This window comes from Miniopterus natalensis, chromosome 1, assembly GCF_054644295.1.
Source record: "Miniopterus natalensis isolate mMinNat1 chromosome 1, mMinNat1.hap1, whole genome shotgun sequence".
NCBI classification, from domain to species: Eukaryota; Metazoa; Chordata; class Mammalia; order Chiroptera; family Miniopteridae; genus Miniopterus; species Miniopterus natalensis.
In genome coordinates this window covers 2967938-2992708 of record NC_142081.1, presented here as the reverse complement: position 1 = coordinate 2992708, position 24771 = coordinate 2967938, and the positions used below count along the sequence as shown (strand labels likewise).

The window sequence follows — 24771 nt, the reverse complement described above, 5'->3', positions numbered from 1 at the left end:
CTAGGCAACCGCTCACCTGTTTTCTGTCTCAACAAATCTGCCTGCTCCTGACATTCCCTATAATGGAACCACACACTCTGCAGCCCTTTGCGTCTGCCTCCTTTCACCTGGCGTGACGTTCTCAAGGTTTACCCAGGTTGCGTGAGGCACGCACCCGCACGAATCAGCACTTCACGCCTTCTTACGGCTAATACTGGACCGTACTGTGCACCTGTTCACCAGAGAGCGGACATTTGGTTGGCTTTTCCTTTGCGTGGACATGGCTTCACTTCTCTTGGGTGGATACCAGGAGTGGAACTGCTGGGTCACATGGCAGATGTGTAAACATTTTTTTTAAGTTTTTTTTTAATCCTCACTTGAGGATATGTTTTTATTGACTTTTTAGAGCGAGAGGAAGGGAGGGAGAGAGAGAGAAACATCTATGTGAGAGAGACACATCGGTGTGGGGATCAAGCCCGCAGTTGATCACATTTTAAACTGCAAACGACCCCACACACTCCTGACCCGCCTTCTCTGGCTCTGCTGCTTTTCCTAGCACAACGGCTGTTTTTCTTGTGTTTACTGTTTACACTTTGTCTTCTTGCAAGAATATAAATTCCACGGGTGAGGGATTTTTGTTTACTGTTGCCTTCCAAAGGCTAGAACAGGGTGGCGTGTGTGGGCACCCAAATATTTGAGGATGCAAAGAATATGAACGAGGTCCCTTGTATCCCAGAGTGAGCATACAGCCTGGCTGAACTGCAGCGGGTTACATACCAAAAGATAAACATCAATAAAAGGTAATTAGCATATGTTGATAAATACCAACACAATTAGCATATACTAATAAATACCAATACAATTAGCATATGCTGATAAATATGAATACAATTAGCATATGCTAATACCAAAAGAAGGTAACAGTAAAAGATGAGAGAAGTGCCACAGGAGTTGAGAGAGGTAATTTTTAAATTTTTGGGGGGAAAGGTGGTCACACCTCTTTGAACATCTAATGAAGGGCTGTAGACTTCAATACTATAATGAATATAATGAACAATAATATAATGAACAAAATTCTGAATACAAGTACAGAGAATTCAAGCAGTTCCTGAAGCCAGCCATGTGTCCTGAATTGAGAATCCTTGGTTTCAAACACGGTTTTGTCACCCAGGGCTTGGGGAAGGCTTGGTGAAGGTGGGACTTAAACTAGGTCTGAAGGGGAAGCAGAGGAAAGCGGGTTCTTTTCCAGCAAGACAGAGAGCTAAGGGCGATGCAGAGCAGCCTGACTGGAATGCAGGCTTTCTGCAATACCTGAGGACAGGCTGAGAACTGCCGGGCGCACAACTTCAATAATACGGCTATTGCAAGTCATTGAAAGTTTCTGGGCAAGAGCATGTTTTAAGTAATGTTTTAAGAAAATGTGGGGATGTAAAGTACAGCACAGGGAATATAGTCAATAATATTGTAATAACTATGCATGGTGCCAGGTGGGTACTGGACATTTTGGGGGACCACTTTGTAAAGTATATGATTGTCTAACCACTATGCTGTACACCTGAAACCAATACAAAATAATACTGAATGTAAACTGTAACTGATAAGAATTTAAAAAGTAAAAGAATGTAAAAAAAATATTAAAAAAAAGAAAACTAATTTGGAAGTTGTTTATAGGAGTACGGTTGAGAGAAAAGATGAAATTAAGGAACTCATTCATAAAGCCATTATATAATAAATTTGAAGAAAAGGAAAGGGAACTGATAAGGTTTAGAGACTAATGAATCTGAGGTACAAATCCAAGTACCAGGAAACTGAAAATCAGAAATGAACCTCAGGTCAGATCCAGTTATATACACTCAGGTGTTACTTACTGAAGCCTTGAGTGGGGGGGGGAAGCTACAAGGGAAAACATGTTAAGAATAGAAATTATTCCAAGGCTTTGGATGGGACAAAGTGAACAGCCTGTTATAACTGTGATCCCAATAAAATATGTTAAATGTATATAGAATAAAACCATAATAGAATGCTTGAGGCATATTATGGGTAATTGAAAGTTGTGGTTGAGGGCCAACAAAATTTTTTTGTTTTAACTTTCGCTTGCCAAGTTATTTTTTTCCTCCAAAAAAGTATTCCCTTGATAACAGGAAAACAGCTGAATTATTTTTAGATGATTCAGGATGTCACTATCCCTCAAGGTGATCATTATAAATATATATTTTCAATGTAAAAAAACACAGTTATAGAAAATTGGGACCAATCCATGGTGACCACAAAAGACATCCTGGTATTTTTAAAAGACTTCTGATGTCTATTTGACTTTTACGTCAAATGCAGATAACATCCAAACAACAACAAGAAAATGTCATAATGTATTTTAGGGGCCTATTAATTAAGTAGAATGTTAGTGCTTTTTTTTGCCAACAAAGGATACAGGCTGTTAGTGTCAAATGCATTATTACATCACTGGCAGTTTCCACTGGCATCGACCTGCTTTGTGATACATAAGATGTTTATGATTTAGGCTCCTCTGACTTTGGAACTCACCTCCCGCCGCTTCTTTTGTGACCCCCCCGGCTGTGATGAGAACTTGGAGGGCGATTTCGTTCTGGCTGTAACAAATGTTGCACCCGCCCTCCGCGAGCTGTCACAATGTTTCCGCCGCTTCAGAAACTTTCTTACTACCTCGTGCAACACGCCGACTGTTTCACCTTCGGCACGTGGGCCCGTCCTTACATATCTGGACGTAATACAGTTACAGGCACAAAACCATGCCTGGGAAACAACTTAGCAGATGCCACTCGAGCCTCTTTAAAAAAAAAAATCAAAAAAAATCAACGGTCTGTAAACCATTGAGTAGGGTGAGCGAGTCCCGCTGGACCGTCTCTGGCTCCCGCCCCCTCCCTCCTTTCCTCTAAACACCTGGGAAGACGAACCTGACAGAAGTGCCCACAAAACCTACTTTCTCCTTAAAAGCACCCGACGCCCCTAGACCGGGTGCCGGGTAGCTGGCCTGCAGACGCGGGCCGGGCGCACAGACACCCCACTCTCCCTCCACCCGCCCCCTAAAAAGATGGTGAAGCGCGAAACTCGGGTCCTGCGGTACCTGCTGGGAAACTGCGGCGGGGAGGTGCGGAGGGGTCCTCACAGTCGCGCGGGGTGGCCCCACGGGAGGGGGACCGCCCCGCGCCCCTCCCGAAGGCATAGCATTGGGGCTCGGGGCTCCCCTCGCGGCAGAAGGGGGGGCGACCGAGGCGACTCTCTTCCTCGGCTCCCCCGGGTCCCGGGGTGCGTCGGGGCACGGTCGCCCCGAGCTCACCTCCTGTCTCCCCCAGGCCGGGCCCGGGGGGAGGACCTGGACGCACGACCTGTCGGCCCCGGGGCGGAACCGGCCTCACCTGAGCCGGACTCGGGGCGCGCCCGGGGGAGGAGCCTGCGGCCGCCCGGCCGCGTGGAGCGCGCCAGGTGAGCGCGCCTGCGCAGTCGCGCCGTAAACAAGCCCGCCCCTTCCCCTCGGCCGGCCGGCGCCGGGCCGCTCGCCGGTGGGCGGGGCCAAGGGGAAGGGGCGGGGGGAGCGGGCGAGCCCGGGACGGCGCCTGCGCGGTGGGCGTGATCCGGGCACTTAGGGCAGGATGAACGCTGCTTTCCAAGATGGCGACGGAGGGAGGAGGGAAGGAGATGAACGAGATTAAGACCCAATTCACCACCCGGGAAGGTCTGTACAAGCTGCTGCCGAACTCGGAGTACAGCCGGCCCAACCGGGTGCCCTTCAACTCGCAGGGATCCAACCCTGTCCGCGTCTCCTTCGTAAACCTCAACGACCAGTCTGGCAACGGCGACCGCCTCTGCTTCAATGTGGGCCGGGAGCTCTACTTCTATATCTACAAGGGGGTCCGCAAGGTACCGACCCGGGCGTCACCGGGGCCGCCGGCGGCGCGGGCGGAGGCCGGGAGCGGGGCGGTGACAGCGGGGGCCGGGGTGACCGGCGGGGCGGCCGTCGCGCTTACTTTTGAGTGGGCCGGTAACTCCTCTGGGTGCTCCTGAGGAAGGGGGCTCCGGAGGGCAGGGCGGGGGCGGCGGGCCGGGGGCGGGCTCCGTCCCGGGGCCCCCGGGCAGGGTCCGCCGGGCGCCGCCGGGCTCTGACACGGCCGGGCGCGGGCCTGCGGGCCCCGGAAGAGGTGGGGTGGCCTGTGCCCGCCGAGCCGGCCTCGCCTCCCCGGCCTCCCGGGAGCGCCGCGGGCCTCGCTCCGGGGTAGAGGGCGGGCGGGCGGCTGGGGAGCGGAGCGGAGCCCCCCGAGCGCCGGCGGGCAGGACCTGCGGGCGCCCAGGGCCGCCGCGCCCGCTGCCGCACTGACACTGCCCTGGAGCCCCTCCTCCCGGTGTCAGCACCTGCGCCTTCCCGAGGCGCCCGGGGGGGGCTGCTGTCACTGTCCCCGCGGGGGGGCTCCTCTGAGAGATGGTCAGAGAGGGCCCTCCGGTCCCTTACAGGGGGGCCGCGGGCCGTGGGTCGCAGGGAGGTTTCCAGCGCCGAGCCGGCCGGGAGGGTTCCGCGCGAGCGTGCCCGGGTCAGCCTCGCCCGGCGAGGGGGCTGTGCCCCAAAAGCGACTTTACGAGGAGCGGGCTTGGCGGGCGACTTCACAGGAATTCTGCGAAGCATGTAATCATCCTTTAAAAATACCCCTTTAAAAAGAAGCAACTGACGAGAGAGCTTTTCTGTCATCCAGCAGCATAGCTTGGTTCTCATGGAGAACTGCTCTTGGGGTACGTGGTGTTTGACTTGACTCGGCGAAGGGGGAGGACGGTCACGCCCCCCGCGGCGCGTGGGCACGGGGCGGGGGTACCGGGCTCATGGTTCTAGGAGCGGGGCGGGGGTACCGGGCTCACGGTTCTAGGCACGGGGCGGGGGTACCGGGCTCATGGTGCGAGGTCGGTTGGCGTGCACAGATTGTTCATGCTGCGGAGTGAACGTTCTCCGGGGTTCGGTGTGTCCAGAGCCGTAGGGAGCGACAGTCTCTAAATGTAGCGAGCGGTCTGGTCGGTTCAAGGTGAATTTTGTTACAGTGTTAAGGGTACCGCTGTGTCTGAGGTAGGCTGTTACAGTGTTACAGGTTCCTGGCCGTAGATCGCCTGGTTTCATTTTTTTTCTCTTTTGGAGCTAGGAGAGTGTGAAGTCATTAGCAGTCTAGGAGCAGAAGTTTCAGTCCTAGTCCTAACTCTGTCACTGACTTGTTGGGTGACCTTGGACGAGCTGTTTAGCTTCTTACCTGCGCCTCTTTAAAAAGAGAACGTCGCAACGCACACATTCAATTTATACTGTATTGACTGTAATGAACTTTAAAGCCCCGGAACACTCCGTGGGTGTAAAATAGAGTTAAAATAAGCATGAAGAATAACTATCAAACAGGAAGCTGCTATCTTGACACTGATATTGGGACCGAACAGATCAGCCTTTTATCTGGAAGTAAGTTTAGAATCTTAAGTTATTAAAATTTATATAAAAATAAGTAAGTGCTTAAAAACTTGTTTGCTAGCAAGTAATTGGTAGTGTAAAAGAAGGTGTTATCTTTTTTAAAAAAGGTTTTCTTTGAAAGTATGTCATTTCTGAAGCATTCTAGTGGGTAACCTTATGTGGATCAGGTAGCCCTGGTTTGCATCATAAAAACAGGTCTCTTGCCTGCAAGTATGAGAAAATAGAATTCTCTTTTAGTGGGATACTGTTCAGTGAAGGGCAAAACCAGGAGAGCTTTTCAAAACTATACCAAAAAATTATTTTAAACAAGACAAAATCTTAAACGTAAATTTGCCTTTAGCTGCATAATTTATCTGAGCACGTTAATTTTTTTATTAAATTTCTTATCATATTTGCATTATATGGTAAATATAATTTACCTCTTGTCTAGCCATTATAATTAAATTTTTTTCCCATGAATGAGTTTGCATTTATTATTTCTGAGTATAAGTGATTGTTTTTGTGATTCTATTTTTTTATTTTAAAATAGAGCAGACAGTGTTCCTTAATCAGAAGCCAAAATTTACTTTTTGGGGTTAGGAGTTATAAATCTGTTTTGACAGTTGGTGATTTTGACTATTTTTAAAATTTTTTCTTTGGGGCATGTAAAGTTTTACAACAGTTTTTCAGATCATTCAGAAGTTTTGATTTGGATGAACACATTCAACTGGAATCGGCATGTAAAATAAGTGAAAATAGGTCTCCTGAAAAAAACGTCCTGAAAGGAAGTATGGAGTTGTAGGGAATGGACTGCGTGAGGAGGTAGGCTAACATCTGTGCCAAGAACTGCAGTCCTGGCCCTTTGGCCCTAGTTGTTATGTTCAGTGGTTAGAGGGTCAGCCTCGGACTGAAGGGTCTCGGGTTCGATGCTCAGGGCGAGTGCAGGAGGCAACCAGTGGATGTGTGTCTCTCAGATCAATGTTCCCCCCCTCCCCCTCACAAAAGCAATGGAAAAAATATCCTCGGTGAGCATTAAAACACCATTGGGCCAGAAAAGGGCCTCGAGCTTGCGCAGCCTGACCCCTCGGAGAAACCAGGGCTGGAGAGCACTGCAGGCCTGTCAGGGTTCCTGGTGCTGAGGAAGAGGAAGCGCGCTGGCTCCAGAGAAATGGTGAGAAGAGACGGGTCAGGCTTTTTGGTCGCGCTGATGCCATAGCCTCCAAGCATTTCAGAATTTACCCAGCATTTTGCCACATTTCTCTCACTGAGTCTTGAAAGCAGACCTGTGAGGTAGATGGAAGCATTGTTTCACAGCTGGAGTTCGGAATGGGGTTTCTTGTGTGAGGAGATGTAGTTTTGTGGATTTATGTTGCTTAACTAAAGGTAATGTCAACGCTGATTTAATACTGACACTAATAATTCCAACAAAGATGTGAGTGACTCCCATGATGATAATTATACTAGGTAAGGTGATGTGGGGTATCCAAGGATGAGTAAGACCCTGTCCCTCCCCCAAAGGACTTTCACTGACTAGCTTTCAAGTCTCTCTATAGCAGAGGTGGGGAACCTTTTTTCTACCAAGGGCCATTTGGATATTTATGACATCATTTGAAGGCCATACAAAATTATCAACATAAAAATTAGCTATGAAGAAAGCGCTTAGATTTATTGAATTTTGAGTGTTGCTTGTGGTTGCCTTGGCAGGGCCAGACCAAATGATTTCATGGCTTGCGTGCGGCCCACAGGCCTGACGTTCCCTGCCCCTGCTCTGTAGCATGCTTTGCTTTTCTCTTTAAAAAAGAGGTGTTTTAGGATAAAGATGCCAGAGGTAGTTGGGATTATTGGACAAACCCTTTCGTTTTATGGAGATCTGTTTTTACATAAATGTGAATGTCTACCAGCCGAAACATCACTTCCTTGCAAATCCTTCTTTGATTCCCAGGCTAGATCAGATGTTTTCCCTTATTACATGTTCTCAGAGCATCTTGTACTTTGCCTTTCTAGCACCTTTTAAAAATTGTAATTCTTTGGGTGATAATCTGATTTTCTCTTTGATAAACAAAGCTCCCTTAGAATAGGTACCATGCCTTTTCTGCCTTCTCTGTCTTCCTAGCACCCAGCAGTGTCCAGCATAGAGTATATTCTTGCTGTTTACTTGTTGAGTAAATGACTGAATAAAATGTCCATGTCCATCTATGTCCTACTTTAAAAAAATATTTAGAAGCTGAAAAACCTATTTAATTTTGAGCCCAAAAGTAACAGACATTTTTAGTAGCTCACATCTTTTTAAAGACATTGAAGAGTATTGTTAATAGGCTACAAATTCAGCTTTCTTACAACTGGGAAATTGTGTAGCAAGTTGATAGTGAAGTATAGTGGAAAGGAACCAAATGGCACAGATTGCTTTTGATCTACTTCTGTATGTTACCTACCAGATCTGTGTACTAACAAACACCTTTTAAAGCTCTGCATATTCAGAATTACTTGACATTCAGGTCAAAGAGCCTTCCTCTCCATCCCCCATCTTGAGATTCCAGGCCAAAAATGTGCTGCTCAGAGATGTTACTGAAGCAGTTCCTACAATTGGTGGGACACAGAATTAGGTGGCTTTCAAGGCCTTTTTAACTCTTAAAGTTGTATGATTCTGTGCTCAGTAATGTTTACTTTTATTTATTTATTTATTCTGTTAATCCTCACCTGAAGATGTGTTTTCCATTGCTTTTCAGAGTGGAAGGGGGAGAGAGAGAGAGAGCAAGAAACACCAATGTGAGAGAGACACATTGACTGGCTGCCTCCTGCGCACACCCCAGGTACATGGCCTTGACTGGGAATCGAATCCTTGACCCTTAGGTACGCAGTCTGATGCTCTAACCACTGTGCACACTGGCCAGGGCAATAATGTTTACTTTTCTTACACCTTTTTAAAAAATTGATTTTTAGAGAGAGAGGGGAAAAGGGGGGGAGAGAGACAGATTCGTTGTTTCATTTATTTATTCATTCATTGGTAGCTCCTTGTATGTGCCCTGACCAGGAATCGAACCTGCAGGCTTGGTGTATTGGGATGACACTCTAGCCAGTTGAGCCACCCGACCAGGGCGATAATTTTTTTTTTTTTAACCCTCACCGAAGGATATTTTTTCCATTGCTTTTCAGAGAGAATGGAAGGGGAGGGGGGGAGAGAAACATTGACGTGAGAGACACATCGATTGGTTGCCTCTGTTACACACCCGATGTGGGCCAGGGATCGAGTCTGCAACTGAGGTAGGTGCTTTTGGCCGGAATTAAACCCAGGCCCCTTTAGCCCTCGGGCAGAAGCTCTAACCACTGCGCAAAACCGGCTAGGACCAGGGGCGATCTCCTGGATCATAGGTCGATGCTCAACCACTGAGCCACGCCAGCCAGGCCATTGCCTACTTCTCAAATGGGAATTGGGAAGTGTGGAGTGTTGTGAAAGCAAGTTGGACACACTGTGATTCTAGGTCTTCATTTTGGAAAAAGCTTTGTACTTACCTTGCTGAGATGAAGCAGGGGTCAGAAGAGTCCATTAGTAATAGCTAAAATATTTTTAGAGTCGAAGTTATCAAGGACGGTGATGGTTTGACCTGGGAGAGAATGATCATTCGGTATGGAAAATATTCTCTTTGGCAAAGCCTGCAGGACCACCTGTTGGTGACTGAGGAATTCATGCTTTGTGTGGGAGGGTAAACTGGATGTCTTTTAAAGCCTCCCCCCAGTAGTTTTAGATACTGGACTGCTGCAGGGAAGGTTATGTTTTTCACACCTCCCCATCTGTAATTTTCACACCTCTCTGCTCCCCATTCATAGTTTTGAAAGAAGCTTAAAAGTCTAGAACTTTTTATATCAGCTTGACTTAGAGAAATTTTGTACTTAGTAGGGCACGTGTGGAATTGAGTGGAAACCTAGAATTTTTTTCCATTAAGGGCTATTTAATGACTTCTGAAATATTAATAAAGATTTAGTTATTTGACTGTAGACTCTCGTATTGAGGGGAAAGCGTCTTAATTTATCTCTTACAGCAGGCTTGAGATGCTCGTGTGATACCTTGGTTCTCTTGACCTTGAAGCAGAGGTTGGTGATGAGATTTTGAAAGACTCCCTGGGTGGATCTCAGCAATGGCCAGAACCTCCCAGATATGTCAGTGAAATCCATGAGATAGCCATGAATGCCATTCCTTAAGCAAATATTTATGGGGCACGCCTACCAGATAGGAATTACAGTTCTAGATGCTGGGTGTAGACAAAGTCTCCACCCTCAGAAAACTTGTCACCTATGTTTATTATCATTGAGTTCATCTAGTGACTTAATTTATTTAAGTGTTTGTTGTGCTCTGGTAGAAACCTTGAGCAAGAATCAAAACATAGTTAGTGGATTTTGTCACTGACTATTTGGCCAAATGCCTAAAGAACCTTGTTTAAAAATAAATGTGAAGATTTTTGTAGTCTGGTATTTGATGCCTTAGAGAACAGTTTTATTTACATATATATATATATTTTAATATGTTTTTATTGATTTTAGAGAGAAGGGGGGAGAGAGAGACACAGAGAGACATTGATGTGAGAAACATCAAACTGTTGCCTCCTGTATGCACCCCAACCAGGGATCAAACCTGCAACCTAGGTATGTGCCTTTGGGAGTCGAACCCGCAACCTTTCGGTATGTGGGGTCATGCTCAACTGAGTCACAGTTTTTTATGTATATTTAATGAGGTTAGTTTGTGCAGAAATATTAGATGTGGCCCTATTTGGTTATTTAGGAGTAGACATCAAAAATAGAGATAACTTTAATTGGTAGACATTCTCAGTTGTAATTTTTAGGACATTTTAAATGTTCTGAGAATATCAGTGACAGGTTACCTATCCTGTAAACATTTGGCATCTGTTTTTGATAATAGAGTATAAAGTATGTCTTGCTTTTTCTTTTTCTTTTTTAAAAAAACACCACTACCTCATTCATCAAGTTGTGAACATTGCAGGGTTGTTATGTATAAGGTATTGCTGTCTATCGTGGATAACTTGAAGGTGAATTAAGACATTTCGGGTCTGTAAGGACCTTTGTTCTGTACTGATGATCGTAACAAAGTAGAAGGCATGTGCCCTGCAGTGGCACAAGCAGTACAAGTATCAAGTGGAATTAAGGAGTAAAGATGACGCCAAGTGTTTCTCTGCCGAATAGGAGAAGAATATTGGATTGGATTTCAAATAGATGATTTTCCCTGAAATGATGTATACAGATCACATATTTGTAAACTTTAAAACTTTTAGTGTTATTTTTCTAATTTCAGAAACGCTTTATCTTCATTTCTGATTGAGCTTAAGTTGGCAATTGCTCTTACCTTTCAGCATTTTCTCAACTTCCCAGCTTCTCTGCCAATTGATGATTTGTGAATTGAGTAATGTTTTATTGTCAATCCTGTTTTGTAGTGTGGATTCTTAAAAAATGGGGTACAGTAGACTAAAAACACGCCAAATCCATCTGTGCTACACTTTAACCTTGTTTTGTAGTAGTTGAAGAATGCACCTGATGCCCTGGCCGGTTTGGCTCAGTGGTTGGAGCGTCGGCCTGCAGGCTGAAGGGTCTGGGTTTGATTCCGGCCAAGGGCACGTACCTTGGTTGCAGGCTGGATCCCTGGCCCCGGTCTGGGCATGCAGGAGGCAACCAGTCGGTGTGTCTCTCTCACATCGATGTTTCTCTCTCTCCCCCTTCCACTCTCTGAAAAGCAATGGAAAAAATATCCTTAGGTGAGGATTTAAAAAAAGGAAAAATGGACTTGAAATTAGATTCCATAGGAAAGAAGTAACAGTCATTCATGAGGAATGAATTTATAAGGTTTTTATATTTTAAAAGAACGGGAATATTTTAACATATTCTCAAGTGACCACAGTGTCGATCATCCCTGTGACCTGGCGCTGCTCTTTAGCGGGCCCACAGCCAGCTCACTGTTGCATGGCGCCCCCCTCCCCCAGCAAAACTGGTTCAGCTGCTCGTTCTCATTACTGACTTTGAGCTGCATTTCAGAGGCTCTGTCTTGTTCTTAATGTTTCACTTAATTAATAAATAATGGTTTTGTGAAAAGCAGTATACTAGACCAGGAAATCAAAGTCTGAGACAATCCCTGACCATGAGGGGATTATCATCTAACCAAGGAGATAGATATTCACACACACGTTCGTTTTGTCAAGATTTATTGAGTGCCTGCCCTATATTGTTGTTGAGACAGAATCTGTGCCATCAAGGAGTTCACAGTCCAGTGGAATAATAAATGGCTTATTCGTTCAGCTAACATTGGACTCGTAGACCCAAAGACAGATCTGACTTAGTCTCTGGCCTGAAGTGCCTACACCCTAGTGGTGAGATGGTGTCGGCTATTTTCAACAGTACTCACTTATTAGGGCTTCTTAACCCAAATAGAATTTGGAGAGTGTGTCAGCCTAGATGGGAAAAAATATTTTACATCTTTGTTTTTACAATCCCAACTGAATTTTAAGGTGTCCTTCAGTTGTGAATATAGGCAACAAATCACAGTCGCAACAGACCTGTTACTTTCTCACCAATGAAGATCACATGTTTGCATTTCACATTGTGGTTTTTGCAGATAGCAAGTAACATTTACACTCATCACTACTCTGAAATTACAGTTGTTTGTGGGTCAGCTACTAGAGCTTATTATTCTTTATGTGAAATAAACTTTAAAGTCTTAAATTTGTTTAATGTAGTATAACTTAATTTTAATATGATTGATCTCTTTTGTAGTCTTTTATATTTAAAAACATTGTGAGAAGGAGTCTGTGGTACAGGAAGTGTAAGCACCCTGATTAAAGTCTTGGCTCACTTTCTTTAGTATCGACAGTGTGAGTGCATGTAGGAGGGCACCTGGTTTCCCCTATTCTGGTAAGGGAAACTGAGCTCCATGAAGAGGTCTCTGTGGTACCTGAGTTGATTTTGTTACTCAGCATTGATTATCTAGAATTCTAAGTTGGCCATGCCATGTACTTCTTTCTTTTTCCTCCTGGTCACTCTTTAGCCTGTTCTGCTCTACAAGACTCACAGTGTTCCATTTGCTCCGGATAGTTGATGATTACAATGTAACATTTGTCTCAATTGTAATAGAACTTAGACTTCAACAAGGTGGCATTGGAACTGAATTCTGATGGGTGGGTGGGCTGAAGGGGTAGCACAGCAGTTTTCAACCTTGTTCATGTCATGGCACGTAAAATAATTACTAAAATTCTGCTGCACACCAAAAAATATATTTTTTGCCAATCTGACAAAAACAACAACAACCAGGTATAATTTTAATTCATTCACAGTGGACAGTTATTGTGTTGGCTGTTGTCATTTTTTTAAAAGTTCTTTTTTTTAAATAGTTTCCAATTGCATGCCAAGATGCCTCCTTTTTTTTTTTTAATATGTCTATTGATTTCAGAGAGAGGAAAGTAGTGGGAAAGAGAGAAACATCAATGATGAGAGAGTCGTTGATCGGCTGCCTCCTGCACGCCCCCCACTGGGGATCGAGGAGCCTGCAACCCGGGCATGTGCCCTGACCAGGAATCGAACCACCACCTCCTGGTTCATAGGTTGACGCTCAACCGCTGAGCAACACCGGCTTTGCAGAGTCCTGCCGCTGGACTGCAAGTGCAGCCCTGGACCAGGCCCAGGTTCATTGCTACTCCCCTGGCATCCTCTGGAGCCTGTTCCCATAGACTCAGGCTGCCTTTTTTCCTCATGACTATACTGGCTTCCTGGCCACCTCTGCTCATTGAAGACTTCGGTACCTGCCTCACAGCCTTCCTTTCCACTGCAGTTCTGCTGTCTTCCTGCATAGCTGCATATCCACTGCAGGACCCGGCCAGCACCTGGCTTCCGTCTGTGACCTCCTCTAGTCCACCTCTGGCTCTGTCTCCCATAGTGACACTCTGGGTCTTATCATCAGCTGAAGCGGCCTCAGCCCCAGATTTGCTAATTCAGATAGACACAGTTGTCCTCCTGCTCCAGGGTGACCTTGGCTCCCACTTCTCTAGTTTCTGCAGGATCCTGGCTACTCAGCTTCATGCTGCCAAATCCACGGGCCACCATGCAGCCCACACTTCTTTGATTTCTCAGCACCATCTGACACTGCCGATCATCTTCTCTTTATTAAAACACTCCTTGTCCTGACACTTCAATCTCGGCTTTTACCTTTCTAGCCCACACCTCCCTGGCCATTCACTACTTCCACCTTTGTCAGTTCTTCTGCTCTGCCTGGTGCTTACTGGATTTCCTTAGGAAGGCCCTGTTCCCCTTTCTCACTTCCATTATAAGTTTCTACTGTATCTGTATCTTTTGTTCCTAAAATTGTTTATGACTTTTCTCCCCCCAGAGAAAAAAGTATTATTGCAATAAATTAATCCAGTGGGTATTCCCTTGAAAGCAGGAATCGGAATTAGGGCAGTTAAAACTGATACTCCATACGCTTCAGCAAAGCTCTGTCACTTCCTTCGTGATGGTGACTTTGGCCAGGTCCATCTGCCTTTTGCTTTCTGGACCACCTGCTGGGATCATGGGTAATGGAACTGTGACTGTCCTCTCTGCAGAGCTGGGACTTGCTCCAGAGCCCCTGGGGCACTCAGGTTGCTGCCGGGTTCAGTCACCAGCTTGAGCTTCAGCCCCTCATTCATAGTTTAATTTTTTCTTGAACAGACAGACTGGCAAGAGTTTGTCAATTAAAATTTTGTTTCAAAGAATTAGCTACTGGTTTTGTTTTGTTTTGTTTTCTAATTTGTTAATACCTGTTATCTTTCTTTTCTTTTTTTAAATTGATTTTAGAGAGAGCAAAAGAAAGGGGGAGAGAGAGAAACATTGATTTGTTGTTGACTTGTATGTGCCCTGACCAGGGACTGAAGCTACAACTCTGGTGCATCAGGACGACACTCCAGCTGAACTATCTGGTCACGGTCTATTTCTTTTTTGTTTGGATTTTAGGTTTACTCTGTTCTTTCTCTAGCTTTCTGAATGGAAAACAGGTTTTCAGCCTTTCCTTAATGGTATGCACAAGGCTGTAGAAGTCCCTCTAAGTATTGTTTTAACACAGTCTCCCATGTGTTAGATACGTGGTAATATCAATGTCACATATTAAGATCTTAATCTTTGATGTCCATTTTTATTCCCTTGAATTCCTAAGCAGTATTTTCCCCCCCTAAGCAGGCATTTTTTTAGTTTCTATTCATGGTGTTTAATTTTGTTCTTGATTAACTTATTTGCATTTTATATCACCATAGAATGTTTGTGGTGGTTTTTTTTAAAAAATTATTTTCTCATGGAATGTTTTTTTAAATCAGTTATTTGAAATGTGATGAGTCATTTTCTTTGCGAGCTAGTTAAAATGTTCCATGTATTAAAGAATGTATGTCCTGTTTGTTAGGCTCAGGGTGACATCCCTGCATGTGTGTTTGATCAAGTTTTAATGCTCTTCCCATTGCCCATAGCCTTACCGTTTTTGTGGCTGCTTTAGTTACCAGTTCCGGACAGGTGTGTTCAATACTGCACTGATTCTGGACTTGTCCATATTTCTTTGTCATTTTTTGCTTTATATAAAATTCAGAATCGTTACTCTTTGTAGATTATTCTTTGTGTTGTAATACTATGTTTTTCAGTATCTCTGTTTTTGCCCAAAATTCTGTTTTGAAGATTTGGAAAATGAGTTTATTTTTGTTAGCATTTACATGGAATGTCTTTCTGTCCCTTATTTTCAGTGTATTTATATAGTTTTGTTTTCTTTGTGTCTTTCTGGTCCTCTTAAATGTTACCTATTTTATTGTTATCTGTGACACCTTCTTTTTCCCTCCTTCCTCCCACCCACTTTAACTCCTTCAGAAATTCCTCCAAAGTGGGTCTTGAGTGTGTCTGCTTTTGTTTTCACTGCCCTCCCTCGTGTCGCCTGGACAGCATGCAGCCCTCTCACCCTTCTGCTTTGCCTTTGCTGCCCTCTAACTTATTCTCTATATAGTAGCCAGAGTGATCTTTAAAAATGTGAATCTGGTTGTCACTTCCAGGCTTAACAGCTTTCAGTGGTTCTTGTGGCTTTTAGCATTAAAAACAAAATTATTAGTATGGCCCACCAGGCCCTGCGAGAGCTGGCCCTTGCTCACCTTACTGTCCTCTCTCCCCTTTACTGTATCTTTCTCACTCACTGGCTTTCTTTTAATTCTCCTAACAAGCCTTACCCTTCTTGCCACAGATTCTTCTTATGTGCTGTTTCCTCTGCCTGAATGTACTTCCACTCCCATCCCTTCCCATTTAATTCCTACTCCTTCAAATCTTAGCTCATGTCATTTTTGTCCAAGCCTCTTACCCTGACCCCTAGACTAGGTCACGTCTCCTATTAGCTTCTATCAGGTCATTTCTCTAGCATGTCATGAAAATAACAAAATAATTTGAATTTGAAATTTAATGTCCCTTCTCTCCCCACCTCCTAAACTAGATTGCAGACTTAGGAGGGCTAATTTTATGAGTCTGATCACTGCTGAGCTCCTTGTCTCGCTCAGTGCCTTCAGTGTAGTATAGGCACTCTATAAATATTTGAGCGAATGGATACACATGTAAGTGACTGTCACTTGTTTATTGACGTGGGTAGATTACTATGGGAAGCATATTGTCTTGAATGTAGTTGGTATTTGATTAAATGTTTCAAAGACTCATCCTCTGATCTTTGTCATCTCTGTCTTAAGATAACGTATTTAAAGAACAGAAGCTGTTATTTGTACCCCACTTCTCTGTTTCCTTATTCCTCTCCTCCCCCCTTCCCCACACAGATCTCCCACACATACATCTGACCTCAGCACTGGCAAGGGGAGGTGCATCGAAGAAAGCTGAGAAATCTGTTCATTTTAAAAGCTTTTCTTAGAAGGAAAGTCAGCTAATCGTTCAAATTACTGATAAGTTTGCTGTGTAGGAATTTTTCTTTCCCTGGTGGCAGTGAAAGGGAAAGATCCCCCTCCCCCCTTAAAGTTAAATATAAGGATATGTTTATGGTAGAAATGTTGGAAAACTCAAGTAAGGAAAAAAAATTCTCATCTTTCACAACTGTTTGTTTTGGTGTTTTTCCTGCCAACCCTTTTTTGGTGCTTAGTTATATATCTTAAAATAGTTTAGGTCACTACTCCCTAATATTGTGCCTGGCACCATGTAGATGCTCGTTAAGTAGTTAGAGAATAAACCCAGGTGTGTGTTTTTTTCAACTTTAAAATCTTGTGCAGCTTCCTGATTTAGTATCTGATAAGCATGGCTTTTGCTGATGGTGTTTATAAAAACCTGTTTTAGAGTAGTCGAGCTTTACATGAATGTGTAATTTTAAATTTTTTTTTTTGGTTTTAATGAACTTGTTAGATCATTGTAGAAAGGTGCTTGGGCTAAATACTCTGGAGTCACCTGTGAGTTCTTTCTTTTTCTCAGCCTACTTCCAATTCCTCAGTAACGCCTGTTGGCTCTGCCTCACCTGCTCGGTTTAGGGAAGCATCGTCTCTTGCTCGAATCACTGCAGTGGTCTCCAGATGGGCTCCTGCTTCTCCCCTTGCCTGTTAGTCTTCTGATGGCAGCCAGGAATCTTCTAAACAGTACAGGTCAGATCGTGTTTGTCCACTGCTGAAACTTCCTAATGCTTGTCCATATCACTAAAAATAAGACGTCTCTCCCCAAACGCCTGGAGTGATTTGCTACCACGCTCCGAGCACATTCAGCCCTCTGAGCCATTTTGTGTGCTGTTCTCTCTGACTAGAATCCTTTCCCTGTGTTGCCACAGGCTGGCTCCCTCATTTCTTCCCATATCTGCCCAAGTGTGATCCTGCCAAAGTAGCTTTCTGTTGCCCCACCCAGGAAGGCATTACTATCAGCCACCACCTCAGCCCCTCGACTCCCTTCCTGGCTGGCATTTCTTCACAGTCCTCACCACTCTCTGACATGCACTGATTACTCGATGACTGGCAGTGCCCTCCTAAAGTCCATGGCAGGAGGGGCCTCTCTGCATTTCTGAGACCCCAGCGCGCCTACACAGTGCTTGGCGCATAGAGTGGAAGCCAGTAAGTACTGTTGAGTGGATAGTGAAAGGAATTTATCTCGAGTAACTTAGTGAGAAATCTTCGTTTAGGATATAGGGTATGACTTCTCGTAGGCATGTTTCATTTCTTAAATAGGTAATAAATCCATCTGGTTCATTCAGAGGGCATTCAGTGCCGTCTCTCACCCTGTCCCCTAGCCCCCCGTCCCCCTCAGAAGTAACCAGTGTTAAGTTCTTGTGTATATTTCCAGACATGGCCAGTGGTTTTACAAAATCATATATTCAGTCCTCTCTCCATTAAAAAATCCTAATTTTAGCATCTGCACTGTTTGGTGCCTTGTTGCTTTTTGTTTGTTTGTTTGTTTTTGTTTTGTACAATGCATTTTGGAGATTCTTCTCTGTCAGTGTGTAAAGAGCTCCTGTATTTGGTTGATGGCAGCACAATGGCCCATTGTACGAATGTGCCGTAGTTCCCCTTGGATGGACATTGAAGCTGTCTCCAGCCCAGGCTGTAGCTCTTCCAAACTGTGCTGCAATAAATACCTTTGTACATGTATCATTTTGCCATGTTGCTAGTATATCTCAGGACTAAATTCCTATGAGTGGGATTGCTGGGTTAAAGGACATACGTATTTGTGGTTCTGATAGACATAAATTGCCTTCCACGGCTTGTACCAATCTTTATTTCTGGCAGAGGTGCTGTTGTTTAATCTTTGCCAGGTTGACAGATGAGACCCTATTTGACACCATGGTTTGTATTTCTCGTTCTATGAGCTAAGCATCATTTCATATATTTAAGAGCCATTTGTATTCTGTTTTCTGTGAGTTGTCCATGTCTTGTACCCATTTTTTAATAGGAGTCTGGTCTTTTTTTTTTCCCCTCTTTTTTCCTATTGACTTATAGGAGTTCTCTTTTATGTGAATTAAGCCTTAATCTATAGTCTGAGTTGCAGACATTTGGTTCCATTTGTCAGTTGACTTCTGATTTGGTCATGGTGGTATTTTTCTAGGTAGAATTTTTGTTTTATTTTCTTATAGAAAACTGTATTCTTTCTTTCTCATGGCTATGGGTTTTGAGTCATACTTAACCCTTCTGACTTTATTTTTAAACATCCTCATGGTTTCTTGTACTTCTGAGGTTTCATTGTTTACATTTGATACCTCTGATACTGCTGAGATATATTCGGGTGTAAGATGTGAGATGGGGTTTCAAACCTCTTCCCCCCCTTTTTTTATTTTCTCCCGAAGATATTTTTTCCATTGATTTTTAGAGGGAGTGGAAGGCAAGGAGGGGGAGGGGAGAGAGAGAAACATGGATGTGAGAGAGACGACATTGGTTGCCTCCCACATACGCCCTGACCAGGCCAAGGATTGAACCTGCAACCTAGATACATGCCCTTGACCTGGAATTGAACCCCCTACCCTTTGGTGCATGGGCCAGTGCTCTAACCATTGAGCTACACCAGGCAGGGCTCTTTTCCCCTTTTGGGGGAGCAAACAATCAGGATTTCTTGCTCTCTCTGTCTTATATGGGGGGTAATCTGTCAGCAGTTTCCTGCTGAACTCTGAGTAGTGGAGGCAGTGGGCCACATCTGGTATGTTTCTCTGTAAGTTGTGGTTATCTTTATCTTACCAATGTTGACTTACAAAGAGTGGGTGAAATGCAATCTAGTGGTGAACATTGTTTTGAAACAGATTTTGTAGAGGTTTTTGTGGTTTTTTTTTTTTTGGTAAAAGTTGATAAGATTAGTAATAAAAAAGGCAATGATACCTGGTTAACCTGAGGAACATATTTTGGTACATTATAGAAAACTAAAGAAATAAGAGATTGCCCTCTCTCGTTTACGTGACTCATGTTGGGGCTCAGCTCGCTGACTGGTGCCTGCCTGGTGGTGCCAGTTCACGCACAGAGGCCTAACGGGCCTGATCTCAGGGGCTGTTCCTCCTGCCTGGTCGACGCCCTGTGTGGGCCATCATCCTGCAGAGTGAAAGTTCTTGGCTGTAGTGGAAGAGGGTGTTTTGGGATCACCTGCATCAGAATCAGATGGTCTTTCACTGCTTCTGCTCCTTTTTCCCTGTTTCCATGCCACTCAGTCTGGCCTTCCCCATGGTTTCATTTCTGCTGCAGTGCCATTTTCACCACGTGGCTGACTCTCCCGGGACTTGTCAGGCTCATTCTACTAAAACCACCAAACCCAAGCTGAGCGTAGTAAACAGGCTAGCCCACCCGTGGCCTCTTCAGAATCTCTCGGCCTCCATGTCTGTGATGAACAAGGCGGCCACGCTGGCCCTTGTTGCCCCTGCGACTTGTTTTGCGTGTCTGCTTGACTTGGCCTCGGGTGCCGTCCCACATCCTTGCCCATGCTATTGCCGAAGTATTTTACTTCCTACACTTACAGAAACCGTCCCTCCTCTTCTCTCTCCCCTTATAGCAGTGGTTGTCTTCTGTGTGGTCCTCCACTAGCAGCAGCAGCAGCAGCATCTCCTCTGCACTTGTGGAAATGCAGATTCTGGGGCCCACTCCTGACCCGCTGAATCAGAGACTGTGGGGTGGGGCCAGCAGTGTGTTCACCTTGCTGGCCAGGTGATGCTGATGTGCTAACCTTTGAGAATCACTGCCGTGTTGGATCGAATTCAGGGCTCTCCTCACAGGAAACTCCGTGAAAGCTTATTGGCTATTAAATTAGTAGAATGTATTAACAGCCATTGATTAATTTGTAGATCATCACAGGCACCGTTAATTCAACTCTGCCCTATGCTGGGCACTAGACTAGGTGCTCTCACAGGCACCGCCTGAGCCTCACAAACCTGTGGAGACGGGGTTGCGAGGTTTCCCTCTTTCTACAGGTGGGCGAGGGAGGCTCACAGGGATGAAGAGCTCGGAGGCTGCGCAGCTGGCTAGTGGCAGCGTCCTCTCTAGCATTCCCCTCCGTCGTCTGTGTGGACCCTTGTTGCCAAGAGTGCATGTGAAGATGTGCTGTCCTGTGATCGTGCAACTAACGGTGGTACTACCCACATTTCCAGTTTCTCCTGTCCTAGTCCTAACCCCATCCACTAAGTAGCAGCCTTTCAGCTTTTTTAGAAATAGAAACAAGGCTGTTTTATTTCCTTTTCTTAATGTTCATTTATGTACAGTGTGTCAGAGAAGGGGAGTAAAGGAGGCTTTGAGATCCTAGTCCAGCCTCCATGTTTCCATATACCTGGCTTCGTGTTCCATGTGCTACTCAGAGCATTAGCTCAGAAATTAACTTTGCCTCCATTGAGGTGTACATTGGTGTACTAGACGGCTCAGACCTCTGAACGTATTGTTACAACTTAAGAAATTATACTACATGAAATTTAGTAAAATCTTAAGTGGCTGGGAAGAGTTGTTTTGCTGGCTTTGCTTGAGCCCAGCTGTGCACTGAGAGTGGACATATCTCAGCTGATTGCGTACAGCTTCAACCCGGGGGCAGGTCACTTCTGACCAGGAGGGAGGGCTGTCATGTAGGATCCAAGTACTTCCCCTCTTTGATCTTACTCCCCTCTCACTTTCAAACGCCCCCCCCCCATATATTTATACACACACAATTTTGGACAGGCAACAAAATAGAAAAATATATTTATTTTTTAAATGCCTGTGAGGAATCAAATGCTTGTTTTCACACTAATGCACTGTACTTCTTGGTTTGAGTGCATTTAACAAATGTAAATTGATGTTATTGACTTAATGACAATATTTAATACTTACATTGTGTTCAGATCACTTTATAGATTTAACTCCTTAAACACTGTTTGTTAGAACTATTTATTACTGTAGTCCCCTTACCTATGGGGGATACTTCCAAGACCCCCAGTGGGTGCATGAAACCACAGATAGCATCAAACCCTACATACACTGTTTGTTCCAGTACACACATACTTATAATACTTTCATTTATAAAGTAGGCACAGTAAGAGATTAACAGCAATAACTAGTAATAAAACGGTTATAACAATATGCTGCAATAAAAGTTATGTGAAGGGGGTGTGGATACGCTGGACAAAGGGACGTATCACGTCCCGGGGGGACAGTGCAGGACGACGTGAGATTTTTATCATGCTATTCAGAACCGCACACGGTTTAAAACTCATGAATTATTTATATCTGCAATTTCTTTCCTATTTGATATTTTTGGACCACAGCTGACTATGGGTAACTGGAACTGAAAAGGTGAAACTGCGGATCAGGGGGGACTACGTATCCGTATTTCCCATTTTGTGGAAACGTAGTGTGGAAAGGCTAGAAACTTGTCCAAGCTCACCGGGCCTGGAACTGCAGAACCCGAGTGATCGGTGCTCCTAACCACTCCTCCAAGTGTGATGTGGGTTTTCAGCTGGAGCTTTCTCTAAAATGAGCTGCTTTATAACTTTGGAAATGGTTCACTAGTTAGTGTTTTTGTTTTCCGGGGTTAGCACTTGTGTGGAGGATGGGATTGATGTGTGAGCTCGCACAGAAATAATTCAGGTCCCTTAAAAATGTTAAATAACTGAGTTGTTTGCCAGGGATTGAGGCAGAAATGTATCCTGAGATGCAGGCAAGTGGCCTTCTGGAGCAGGACAGTCTTGGGCTTTAGTGCCGGCCTCACAGTGCCTGTCTCAGCCTTGTCCTGCACCGGGACAGGCCCGGCTGGCTTTATGTGCTTGGCCCTGCTCTTCTTCCTATGGGTCCTTGAGTGGGCCGTGGTGTGTCACACCTGACAGGCCTGCATGTAGTTTGAAGTTTGAGAACTTGGTGAGAACAGCAAGTACTTGGACTTGCTGTGGACAACAAGAAAATTTGGGGGTATTGTGTTATTGTTTGTCTCTTCAAATTGAGAGGCACATCTAGTTGCAGTACCCTACGTGGAATCCTGCTTGGAGGAGAGGTCAGGAGATCTGTCCCTACTCCCCAGAGACGGCATTTTCATTGGTAGCCACAGGTGCTGCTTGCAGAACCTGCTGGTATTTGGAGCCTCAGCCTTCATCATGACCAGGCTGAGCTGCTGGCCTGCGTTTCTTAGCTTTCCATGCCGTGCAGCCTCACTTATAACTGCTGCCTGTTTCTGCCATCCTTCTTACGTTTGCATACAAAATTGGCAGATGTCCCTGCTGGCCAGAGTTTCCTTAGTAGACATTTAGCCATGCTGCAGAGGGAAGGTTTTCTGGAAGGCAGTCGGGAGCTTTGGAAAGAGCTGTGGGAGTGGGCCTTGACCTTAGTTGCTCAGGAACTTTGATCTTAGCCAAAAGGCCGAGAAGCGATGCTCAGGAACTTTGAATTATCAAGAAACAAGCACCTCCCTTCTCCCTATTGTTCTGCCTGCTCCCTCCTCAGCCCAGAGAAACTGCCAGCAGCTGGAACACACCTGTGAACTTTGCGCCGACTAAGCGAGCGTCCTTTGATTTATGCTAAGCTTAATGAGTTTTGCAAGGTCTTCTGTACTTTATGTTATAAGTAATGTAATTTCAAGTTCTGAGAATGAGCTGCTATTGTCTGATGTTTTGAAACAAGAAGACCACAGGCGAAAGGAAAGGAGACAGAAATGAGGGCTTTGGGTTCAGTTACTGTAGTGTGTTTACTGGGTATATTGCACTTAATAGGAATTGAGACCAGAGCTCCAAGTTTAGTTGCAGTGTGAATTGATTCACTGATTTTAGGCAATTTACTTCTTTGGTCTTAAATTGCAGCATCTTGAGAGCAAATGTGCCTGGTTTTTTTTGTTTGTTTTTTTTTTTTGAAGCTCCTCTCCAGCTGTTTGTCCTCTGATTCCATGAATGTAGACCATTGTGTATAGAGATACATCACACAATTACTCACACTGGGAAGTAGTTGTTTCTGCCCGCTTCTGTGTGAATAGCTTTATATGTAACTTTTTAAGTTAGTAGTGGCAAGTTTTAAATATGTTTTATTACATGAGGTAATGAATAGTAAGTGCTTAGAGTGAAGCACTTGTTGCCAGGTGTTAACTTTCAGGTTATGGTTGATTCAGCCTTCGATGTGCAGCTTCTCATTCAGTTCCAGGCGGGTGGCCTGCTAACCTACATTTAAAATACTGTCTGTCCCAGCTGGGGCTATAAATACAATACCACGCCTATGGAGCCTAATATTTTTATTTCAGGCCTCAAGATTTTAACATTTAGCCCGGGTGGGCGTGGCTCAGCGGTTGAGCATCGACCTAGGATTCAGGCATTTGGGGTTCCATTCCCAGTCGGGGCACATGCCCGGGTTGCAGGAGGCAGCCGATCAATGACTCTCTCATCATTGATGTTTCTATCTCTCTCTCTCCCTCTGCTTTCCTCTCTCTGAAGTCAATAAAGATATTTAAAAAAAAAAGATTTTAACGTTTAAATGCTAAAAGTTACTCAACACGGGCAAACAAATTCTCCCTTGTAACCCTTTTAGCTGTTTCTTCTGGACTGAGCATAATTTAGGATTAAGTCCTACAATCTCTAGAAAAGCTTGGGATTGGTGATAAATTGTCAGTTCAGTTCTTGTGAGAAAGATGTGGATTCAGTTTTAGATCTACATTAGAGGCAGCTTGGGAGGCAGACTTGGAACGATTGGATTTCTCTGGGGAAAAGTATCTTTATTTGCCACTGTAGCAAGTTAAGAGCACGGTGAACCCTTCGCACACTGTAGTACTCTGAAGAGTGAAACAACAGAACCAGCCATGGCCTTATCTGTCCTCTGAATGTTCCTGTCCTTTCTCATCTCATTGAGTGACATCACTGGTGCCACAGAAACGTTAATAATCAACTCTAGTGGTCCTAGCTTGTGTGGAACTTATGATGAAACATGGCATCACCTGTTGGTGATCTGTCATCCCACTCAGGCATTTACTTGATGTAATAGGAAGCTTCCTTTTATGGTGAATTTAGCTGTTCACAAGCACATGTTTTCCTCTGACCCCCTGCTAGGCCATGGCATGCTTTAAAACTGCTAGAATAGCCCTGGCCTCAGTGGTTAGAGCATCAGCCTGCGGACAGAAGGGTCCCGGTTTTGATTCCGGCCAAGGGCATGAACCTTGGTTGCAGGCTCCTGCCCCGGTCTGTGCACGTGCGGGAGGCAACCAATCCATGTGTCTCTCTCCCTTCTGCTCTCTCTGAAAAAGCAATGGAAAAAATATCCTCGGGTAAGGATTAAAAAAAAACGCAAAAAACCCTACTAGAATAATTTTGAAATAGTTTCAGTAGTGGTTTTGGCCTGTGTTTTTTTTCTTTTTGTATTTGAAAAATTTCAAAGTAATACATAATTGTTGATGAAAAGTTAGAAATTAAAATAGGCACAAAATTGTCACCTAAA

General features: G+C 44.7%; 1 protein-coding gene across 4 annotated transcripts in view; it reads left to right on the top strand.

Moving 5' to 3' along the window:
- Nucleotides 1-3608: 3608 nt before the first annotated feature.
- The window catches only part of WDR20 (WD repeat domain 20), a 46543-nt gene continuing 25380 nt past the window's right edge, over nt 3609-24771 (top strand). For all 4 annotated transcript variants that reach the window (XM_087818142.1, XM_087818135.1, XM_087818148.1 and 1 more), the window contains exon 1: nt 3609-3873. In XM_087818142.1, coding sequence (XP_087674268.1) covers nt 3625-3873 — 249 coding nt within the window. In that variant the 5' untranslated portion in view covers nt 3609-3624. The remainder of the gene's footprint in view (nt 3874-24771) is intronic.